Here is an 11,158-nt window from a genome sequence, read left to right on the forward strand (position 1 = left end):
TCGATTCCCCAAACACCTGATATCTTACCTCTCCTGTGCTCCGCAGCTTCCCGCTCCTGGTGGCTGCAGTGTCTGAGCCGCCTGTCAGCTGACGCTCAGCCAATTAAAGGCCAGGACTGGGAGGTTGCGGAGAGAAGACCAGGAGTGGGGAGAGCTAATGTGTCAGGCGGTAGCAGATTGGCGCACCTATACTAAAATTATCAGGTTATAGTCGGCAGCTCATCTCTATGTGTAAACCGGGTGGGCAGCCGACAATGGTGTAAGTGAGGAGCCCCAGGAACAATGCATCAGTACTCCACAGGTACAATAACTAAGCAGTGTAACGGCTCCTTATACTCCAGTACACAGGTGTTATACTCAGAGCCTCCAGCTGTTACAGAACTTTCATTCCCATCATGTATGGACAGCCAAAGCTAAAGCACATCATGGATATATTCCATCCATCATCCCGCCACACGTATAAATCATCCCGCTACAAGTATACATCATCCTGCTACACCTATGCATCATCCCGCTACACGTATACATCTTCCCACTACACGTATCCATCGTTCCGCTACACGTATAAATCATCCCGCTACAAGTATACATCATCCCGCTACACCTATGCATCATCCAGCTACACGTATACATCTTCCCGCTACACGTATACATGATCCCGACACATGTATCCATCATCCAGATACAGGTATCCATCATCCCGCTACACCTATGCATCATCCTGCTACATGTAACCATCATCCCGCTAGACCTATGCATCATCCAGCTACACATATACATCATCCAGCTACACATATACATCATCCCGCTACACGTATCCATCATCCCGCCACACGTATAAATCATCCCGCTACAAGTATACATCATCCTGCTACACCTATGCATCATCCCGCTACACGTATACATCTTCCCACTACACGTATACATCATCCCGCTACACGTATCCATCATTCCGCTACACGTATAAATCATCCCTCTACAAGTATACATCATCCAGCTACACGTATACATCTTCCCGCTACATGTATACATGATCCCGACACATGTATCCATCATCTCGATACACCTATGCATCATCCAGATACAGGTATCCATCATCCCGCTACACCTATGCATCATCCAGCTACACGTATCCATCATCCCGCTACATGTAACCATCATCCAGCTACACGTATCCATCATCCCGCCACACGTATCCATCATCCCGCCACACGTATCCATCATCCCGCCACACGTATCCATCATCCCGCCACACGTATCCATCATCCCGCCACACGTATCCATCATCCCGCCACACGTATCCATCATCCAGCCACACGTATCCATCATCCCGCCACACGTATCCATCATCCAGGCACACGTATCCATCATCCCGCCACACGTATCCATCATCCAGCCACACGTATCCATCATCCAGCCACACGTATCCATCATCCCGCCACACGTATCCATCATCCCGCCACACGTATCCATCATCCCGCCACACGTATCCATCATCTCGCCACACGTATCCATCATCCCGCCACACGTATCCATCATCCAGCCACACGTATCCATCATCCCGCTACACGTATACATTTGTTAGATGCTGCCTTGTATCATATCACCTAATCCTAAATGGGGTGTCAGTAAGCGGTCAGGGCTGTTTTGTTGGTTATTATAGTATTATTACAGGTAATTACTGACCCACATTTTTATTAAGACACCTTTAAGCCGGGTGTGCCAGCACGAAGGACGTCATCCACATCATATAATACTAGCAGCCTATTACTCCTATCAGTCTCCCGGCTCATACACATGGCTGTACTGGGTCACTGTGCAGGTCTGGATCTGATCTAATCCCGACACATTTTGAAGAAAGGATTCAGGTACATACATCCTCCTCATCTCCGGTAGGTACCAGCCCCTCTCATGGCTGCAGACATGCCGTCTCATTATAGGCTATGGGGGAGATTTATCAAACTGGTGTAAAGTGAAACTGGCTCAGTTGCCCCTAGCAAGCAGATTCCACCTTTCATGAAAGGTGGAATCTGATTGGTTGCTAGGGGCAACTGAGCCAGTTTCACTTTACACCAGTTTGATAACTCTTCCCCTATGTTCCCATAATGACAAGTAACGGCCGTATAGCTGTGTGTATGAGCCCTGGACTCAGGAGGGGTGCGGAGGCTTCCTGTGACATGGTATATACTAGTTTTATTTTTGTTTATGGTTTTCCTGAGGGAAATAAAAATGTTTTACCTACTTTGTTTCCTGTATTATAATGTATTCTGTGGAAGCAGACGACGTGTGTCAAATCAACTGGTTTCAGAACGCTATATAGATTTTTAATTTACTTCTATTTTAAAATCTCCAGCCTTCACCTACTTATCAGCTGCTGTATGTCCTGCAGGAAGTGGTGTATTCTTTCCAGTCTGGCACAGTGCTCTCTGCTGCCACCTCTGTCCATGTCAGGAACTGTCCAGAGCAGGAGAGGTTTTCTATGAGGATTTTCTACTGTTCTGGACAGAGGTGGCAGCAGAGAGCACTGTGTCAGACTGGAATGAATACACTACTTCCTGCAGGACATACAGCAGCTGATAAGTGCTGGAAGACTTGGGAATACAAATCTCTGACACTTCCTGGCACCAGTTGATTCAAAAGAAAAGGGGCTGAACTACCCCTTTAAAGGGGTTTTGCAGGATAGGCCAACAATGACTGATCAGTGTACATCCCTGCTGATCAGCTAGCTCATAGAGCTGCAGCACCAACACCACACAGGGAATCAGGCTGAAAGCAGTTGGCTCTATTCTCTGAGTAGTAGTCAGGCCTGGATACTGCAGCTCAGCCAACAGTCACTTAAACAGGAGCTGAGCTGCAGTAACACAGTGCGGCCACTACTCAGAGACTGGAGCTAGTTACCTCCAACCCTGCTCAGGGCAGGTGCCACGACTCTCCTAGATAGCTGAGTGGGGAGGTTGCCGGTCAGCACCGCTCCTCCGATAAGTGATCCCTCAATCCTTTCAGCACTGAAAACCCCTTTAATTTTCAATTAATTCCTTGTTACAAACACTAATTTATTTTCTATGTTCTTTATTTTAGGAAAGTTTGTTCATTGTCATTAAGGGAAGGTGCCTGTCGTCCGCTGTCAGTAAGAGTTACAGCTCCATTGGCAGACAGGTAATGTAAGAGCTGACTATACTGTCTATTAACTACAGCGCCTGATAGGCCAGGAGGCGCCACATTATCCCAAGTATTACAGACAAGATGCAAATCATTTTAAGGGTGGATTCACACGTACCGGATTCCCTGCGGATCTCACATTGCGATTCCTGGTACTGTCAATTTGTATAGGTTTACATACTCGCAGCGGAATTTTCACTCCGGTGTAAGTATGTAATGCACCATCCCCCTTAACCCCCCGCGGCCAGTACCGGGAATCGCAGCGCATCTCACTGCACAACTAGGTACGTCTGAACCCACCGTAAAGGGTTGTTCTAGAGGGAGAAATTTACATTTACAAAATGCCCAGGCTGGCAGTATAAGATAAAAAACATGTACTTACCTGCTGCTGATCCCCTGCCAGTGCCATTCTGATGCTGCCAGTTCCACTATTCAGGGCTTCCTGGTCTCTGTCTTAACACTTAGGTAATACCAATTACTGTTGTAGGCGGTCACAGATGCCTAAGACACCTAAGGGGGCATTTCCTTTGTGTTGAAATAAAGATCAGGAATTTCTATACAACAAGACCAGCAGCATTGGAACAGCACTGGCAGGGGATCAGGGGCAGGTGAGTATATGTTTTTGTATGCTGTAACTCCCTGCACATCCCATCCTCATGCACCATCCCTAGACAGACATGTATTGTCTCCATGATGCCCTGAGAACAAATGATCCTGGGGTATGTCTCATCTCACCGAAGGAGAGGACAAAGGGAATACATATGACGCCAGACAGACAGTCCCCGCTACTGTACTGCTCATATAGATGGCTATAGGGAACCACAAAATCTTATATATACCATGTTTTGAAATGCTCTGCTACAAAAATTTTGGCCTTAAAGGGGTTATCCAGGCTTAGAAAAACATGGCTGCTTTCTTCCAGAAAGAGCACTTTGAAGTGAATGGAACCTAATTGCAAACCACACCTGATCTGGAGTTAAAGGGGAACTCCGGATAAAAAAACAAACAAAAAAAAACTTGTTTTCTATTGAAAGTACATTAAAAGTTATATAGATGTGTCTATATAATATATTACAATATCTGTACGGTTCTGCCACACTGGTAGCTGATAGAAATCCAGGAAGTGAAAAAAATGGCCCCTGTGCCAATTCACATTGTCTCCTGCTCCCTCTGCTCTCCCACCTGAGGAGACAAATCTTCCATGCCTCTGTCTCACATTGTGTGTGTTTGCTGAGCACAGGCTGATGATGCAGACAGCGGGCAGGGCAAAAAAAAAAAAATGCGTAATGCGTTATGTTTATGCAGAAGTTTCATTTTTTTAACCTCTACCTGGAGTTCCCCTTCAAGAGCCATGTTGTTTCTGGAAGAAAAGATATTTCTAATCCTGGATAACCCCTTTAAGAAACATCAGTATTGTATATTGATACAGATCATTAGTATGTACAGTAATATTCAGTGGTCGGTGGTCTAGGTTGGTATAGGGTGCGATATGAAACCCATAGAAGATACTGATAAGAGTTATGGCCCATATAAGAATTAGGTCACATAGCTCTCACTTGCAGCATATAATTAGTCACATGACTAACAGGGGTGTGGCTAAGACTAGTTAAGATCCTATTATGTTGAGACTCCAGAAGGAGCTCCTAGCTGTACAGGGGTGTCTGGAATCTCCTCAGTTCTGTGGATCTATATTAGTAAGATTTCTGATATTTTTTATTTTATCCTTTTTTTTATTTTGTATAACTGTCCTGCCTATGTGTACGTCTTGTTGTTATGTTGTTTTTTTTTGTTTAACGTTCTAGCTTTGTACTGCTCTATATGCAGTGCCCTATGGGCACTAACTCTCACTAACTATGGCACATGCTGCTCTCTTTAACATAAAACAAGTGAACCGCTAGCACATTGCAATTTAAAAGTAATTAATTATTTAAAAATCTCCAGTCTTCCAGTACTTATCAGCTGCTGTATGTCCTGCAGGAAGTGGTGTATTCTTTCCAGTCTGACACAGTGCTCTCTGCTGCCACCTCTGTCCATGTCAGGAACTGTCCTGAGTAGGAGAAGTTGTCTATGGGGATTTGCTACTGCTCTGGACAGTTCCTGACATGGACAGAGGTGGCAGCAGAGAGCACTGGAATCTTATACCAAGGATATATGAGAATGTTGCTTCTATGAGATATTATTTTATAATAACCTGTAACTTTATTGCATTCATTTTCAGGATGGGAAACTATTTTTCAAACTCCACAGATTTGCCACAGACTGATGTTGTAAAAATGGTGGAGGTAAGTGTCTGCCGTCCTCTGCAGGTCCCAGCGCAATAGACGTGTGTCAGTAATGTCATACAAGAGGCAGGTGCGCTGATTTGGGGTATTTTTGCTCTGTTAGACTGTATTCACACATTTGCAGTTTTGTTTCCTAGTTTTTATAATTAGAGGCTAGTGAGCTATATGGGCTCTGTTTAAATTGAGTGGGCTTTGCCCTGTGGTCAGGATTACCGGGCTTCGCCGCGTGCTCAGCGTTACCGGGCTTCGCCGCGTGCTCAGAGTTACCGGGCTTCGCCGCGTGCTCAGCGTTACCGGGCTTCTTCATTGCAGGTGTTTTTCTTGTCTTGTCAAACAATCAGATGAAGCCGGGCAATGCTGCATTAGGAGGCTTCATTAGATGGTTTGACAATAAAAACTCCTGTGATGAAGCCTGGCAATGCTGATCACATGATGAAGCCTTGCCCTTAGCGTTCCGTGCTGAACCTGAAGATCCTGAGTGATGTCACTCTATGTGAAGCTACAGGTCCTTCCACGGGTCAAAAAGGTTCCTACGCATTTCAGTAATTACAATTACCTTTGTCAGGGTACATCCCTAATGAATGTAATCGTACTTTCTAAAATTCTTTTGATTGGAATTGCGAATGAGTACAGCCTTAGTTGTTTTTTTGCATTGTGTGCGGTTGTACATTGCAGAGTTAAAGGGGTGCTCTAGTGAAAAGGAATTGTTTTAAATGTCCACATTAAAGGGGTAATCCAGAGGGGAATTTTTTTTTATTTTTTATTAAGTGATGTCAGAAAGTTATACAGATTTGTAAATTACTTCCATTTAAAGGACTTCCAGTACTTATCAGCTGCTGTATGTCCTGCAGGAAGTTGTGTGTCCTTTCTAGTCTGACACAGTGCTCTCTGCTGCCACCTCTGTCCATGTCAGGAACTGTCCAAAGCAGCAGCAAATCCCCATAGAAAACCTCTCCTGTTCTGGACAGTTCCTGACATGGACAGAGGTGGCAGCAGAAAGCACTGTGTCAAACTGGAAAGAATACACCACTTCCTGCAGGACATACAGCAGCTGATAAGTACTAGAAGACCTTTAAATTTAAGTAATTTACAAACCTGTATATTTTTCTGACATAAAATGCATTGTGCTGTGTCAGATGAACAGTAAAGAGACTCTCCTTCTACCAGAACGATCAATGTATTATTTTTATAGGAACATATAGTACAGTATGTTATCACGAATATATTGTGATCAGTAAACCACTGTGTTTTTTGTCACTTTGCAGGAGACAATCTCACAAAATTGTGTAGTAATTTATTCAAAGACCTCGTGTCCATATTGCAAAATGGCCAAAGAGGCGTTCAACAGCATAGATGTGACTTATAAGACCATTGAGCTGGATGAAGAAGATAATGGGAGGCAAATTCAAGACGCACTTCATCAAATGACTGGAGGCAGGACGGTAAGTGTGACCCATTCCAGGCCATTACATATTACAGTGACATTACCACCCAATATGACTGGAGGCAGGACGGTAAGTGTGACCCATTCCAGGCCATTGCATACATACAGTGACATCATCACCCAATATGACTGGAGGCAGGACAGTAAGTGTGACCCATTCCAGGCCATTACATACATACAGTGACATCACCACCCAAAATGACTGGAGGCAGGACGGTAAGTGTGACCCATTACAGGCCATTACATATTACAGTGACATCATCACCCAAGATGACTGAAGGCAGGACCGTAGGTGTGACCCATTCCAGGCCATTACATATTACAGTGACATAATCACCCAAGATGACTGAAGGCAGGACAGTAAGTATGACCCATTCCAGGCCCAGTGACCCACCCAAAATAACTGTGATAAATAATCTTCTAGGATGGTGGTGCTCAGTGTTGGACTGGGGTATCTGGGGCCCACCAATGAAGAACCAGTGTGAAACAATATCTCAGTCAGTGTTAGTGCAGGTTCTAAATCTGTGGGCCCACCGGAGGATCCTCCTGTCCTCTGGTGGGCCAGTCCGTCACTGGTGCTCGACTTGTCACCTCTCCGGACCTATCTGTGTCAGCACATACATGTAATAACAATTCTGTTCTTATAGCTCTGTGACGTGCCGTTCCTCTGTTATTCTTACTGGTAATAAGTGATTGAATGACCAACTGGGTGTTACCAATTGAGGGCGTGTCCCTTCCCATCCAATCAGAGCTAACAGTGTTATGGTCCTTTTACACGGAGCCATAATTCGCCCAATTGAACGATTAATGATTTCGTGGTATGTGTTTATTATAACGATCGGCATTAAAATCGTTTTCAGATCGCTTAAGCCCATCTCACACATAGGGTGAATCGGTGAAAGACACGAAGCGATCTGCAAATTTTCAGTGAATGTCCAACGACGATGTGAGAGCATGTTGAAAGATCAAAATTCTCACTTGTCTCTTGATCGTTCGCTGTGTTTACACGAGCCGATTATCGCTCAAATGCGATCGTTATTGCGAGAATTCAAACGATAATCACTCTGTGTAAAAGAACATAACACCGTTTCGGGATACACCCTCTATTGGGGACACCCAGTTGGCTATTGGATCATACATTTGTAGTAAGAATAACAGAGGAACGGCAGATCCCAGAGCTAGAAGAAGATGTGATCCACAATTGTTATTTGATGGGGAATACAAGGCCAGGAGTGGTGACGGGGTCCCTTTAAAGAGGTGGTCTTTTGGAGAGAAGTAGCTCTTCTCCGAACATACAGCATTCAACAGATCATGGCATAATGTGTTATCCACCTGATTCATATTGATGCTGACAGGAATGGAGGTATTAGAGGTACAGTAAAGGCCCTGCTATGCAATTATGTGGTATATAAATTACATCAGCACAATTTGTCCTTCACTTCAGCTGTGAATGGTGTTTAAAAAAATAAATAAATAAATGTAGCTTAAAATCTGCACAGAATCACTGCATGGCGATGCTCCCCCTAGTTTGGCTTGGGCATCAGAAAGGCTCCTCTGGGCCAGTATGTGACCTGTTGCTCTGTGAAAGTATGATTTGGAAGTTGTGTCACTTGTAGTTGTCCACTGTGTCTGTATTTGTTCACTACATCAGTATTATCTTGCTTACAATGTACATTAGTGTGTTTTTGTGCTGTGGAAATATGGTGCGCTAATGCATATACACATTATGCTGACATCTAGTGGCCAATTTGAAAAATACAACCGTGGTTATTTCATAGGCATTCACAAAGCCTGCCACTTACTGGTCTGACATAGGGATAAGTGTAAGGGATTATGTGACTCATTACCCATATAACCTATGCATGAAGGTGTTAACTTTTCTTCAGGAAATCCTTAGGTTAGTCTTTGAAAGCAAAGGCACATCCCAAAGGTTGGGGATTGTGAGAATGGTGACCTCACTCTCTTTTTTTCAATGAGTTGCCATGCACACTTAGGGCCCTATTCCACCGGACGATTATCGTTCAGATTATCGTTAAATCGTTCGAATCTAAACGATAATCGTTCGGTTGAAATGCAGTAACGATTAACGACCGAACGAGAAATCGTTGATCGCTTTATAAGACCTGGACCTATTTTTATCGTTGCTCGTTCGCAAAACGTTCGCAAATCGTTTGCATTGAATAAGACATCGTTCGGTCGTTCGCAATAGATACGAACGCAATAGCGAAGAAATACGGAAGAAGAAACGATCGCAATTACGATCATAAGTAACGATTATCGTTCCATGGAAATGAGTGAACGTTTTCAGGTCTTTCGCAATAGCGGTCGTTTGAGATCGTTAATCGTTAACGATTATGCTAACGATAATTGTCCGGTGGAATAGGGCCCTTATGGCCCTATTCCACGGGCCGTTTTAGAGGAGCAAACGAGCGCTATTAGCGCTCGTTTGCTCCTCGTTCGCCGCTCGCTGCCGCCGCTATTCAACGCGGCTGCAGCGAGCGGGTGAGTGCGGGAGGGGCGGCGGGGAGCTGCGGGGGGGCTGCTCGGAGGATCGCTGATCGTCCGGGCAGCCCATAGGATATAGCAGCGTCTGCTGCCGATGCTCCTATTCAGCGGAGCGACGGCAGCAGATCGCTGCTATATCAGTCGCTTGTTTTTTCAACATGTTGAAAAACAAGCGACTGCAACGATCAGCCGACATGAACGATGTCGGCTGATCGTTGCACTCTATTCCACGGAACGATTATCGTCCGTAGCGGTCGATATCGTCCGAAGATGAACGATAATCGTTCCGTGGAATAGGGCCATTAGTCAGTTCCATCTTTCTTTATGGAGCCATGGAGATAGCCGAGAACTGCACTCCAATGAGCAGTTATTACTCTCACAATGTGATTTTATTACTTGATGATTTTTTTTTTCTTGGTATTGGCACAGATAACACTTTACCAGATAGGGAGAACCCTCTCTCATTGTATATAGCATATATAACAATAATAAACATTGAATGATAACATGGATGGTATTGCCGTCATGACCAATTGTAGACGTCTGTGTCCAGTTACTGCTGGGGTAGTGGTGCCGGAGAGCAATGCAAAAATCTAGAAGCCACATCTTACGTACCATACTTTATTATCAATTTTTAACATCATTGACTTCTGATCATTACCAATACAAGCCTATACTTTAGGATCATTTCATATAAAGAGCAAAGTAATTTCACCCTTAGGAGCAATAGGCTATAACTATACAAACTTCTCTGTTTTTAGGTGCCAAGAGTGTTTGTGAATGGAACCTGCATCGGAGGCGGCACCGAAACCCGGCAACTAAACCAAACGGGCAAATTACTTGAACTAGTCCAGCAGTGTAACATCACAGCCAATGGGAGCTGACAGCGCCCACCCTGGACTCTACACTCTTCTCCTATGTTTTATTTTTATTTAGTCCCAACTAGAGATGAGCAAACCGGGTTCGGGTTCGAGTCCATCCGAACCCGAACTTTCAGCATTTGATTAGCGGCGGCTGCTGAACTTGGATAAAGCTCTAAGGTTGTTTGGTAAACATGGAAACAGCCAATGACTATATCCATGTTTTCCACATAGCCTTAGGGCTTTATCCAACTTCAGCAGCCGCCGCTAATCAAATGCCGAACATTCGGGTTCAGATGGACTCGAGCATGCTCCAGGTTCGCTCATCTCTAGTCCCAACCTATTGCTCACTTTATTAGATCTGAATGTGTTATATACACATTAAAATCAACGATATTATATTTGTTCCAGGTCTTTTTGCAGGTCTTGGCCCATCCAGTGCTCATGCTTGTGTTACAGAACAGTTCTATGTATTTATATTATTCAGCTTCCATTGGGGAGATGGTATCAGATCTATAGCTTGTGCATTACACTGCAGCCAATGTTTATTTGGTTATTTAAAATCAATGCCTATCCTAAGGTTTGTATTACACAGCCCGATCACTACTGTAAATAAGTGCCGATTTGCTAGATCAGAGATCACTTACTGAGTCTTTTACATGCAGCAAGGGCTGTGTGTGTATATATATATATATATATATATATATATATATATATATACACACACACACACACAGCAAGGGCTGCATGGACATCGCTAGTGATATATATATATATATATATATATATATCACTAGCGATGTTCATGCAGCCCTTGCTGTATATACAGTAGTAAATAATAAATTATACATGTTACCTCTCCACACACCCTGCTGTTCTTCCTGCTTTTTCAAGACAGGGTCCTTTAA

The 11,158-nt window shown here is 44.1% G+C and overlaps 1 protein-coding gene across 1 annotated transcript in view; it reads left to right on the forward strand.

Moving 5' to 3' along the window:
- Positions 1–10,386, forward strand: part of GLRX2 (glutaredoxin 2) — an 11,167-nt gene extending 781 nt beyond the window's left edge. The window contains exons 2-5 of the mRNA XM_069968977.1: positions 3,079–3,156; positions 5,378–5,441; positions 6,707–6,883; positions 10,152–10,386. Coding sequence (XP_069825078.1) covers positions 3,079–3,156; positions 5,378–5,441; positions 6,707–6,883; positions 10,152–10,274 — 442 coding nt within the window. The 3' untranslated portion in view covers positions 10,275–10,386. The remainder of the gene's footprint in view (positions 1–3,078; positions 3,157–5,377; positions 5,442–6,706; positions 6,884–10,151) is intronic.
- Positions 10,387–11,158: the final 772 nt, after the last annotated feature.

This window comes from Dendropsophus ebraccatus, chromosome 4 (assembly GCF_027789765.1).
Source record: "Dendropsophus ebraccatus isolate aDenEbr1 chromosome 4, aDenEbr1.pat, whole genome shotgun sequence".
NCBI classification, from domain to species: Eukaryota; Metazoa; Chordata; class Amphibia; order Anura; family Hylidae; genus Dendropsophus; species Dendropsophus ebraccatus.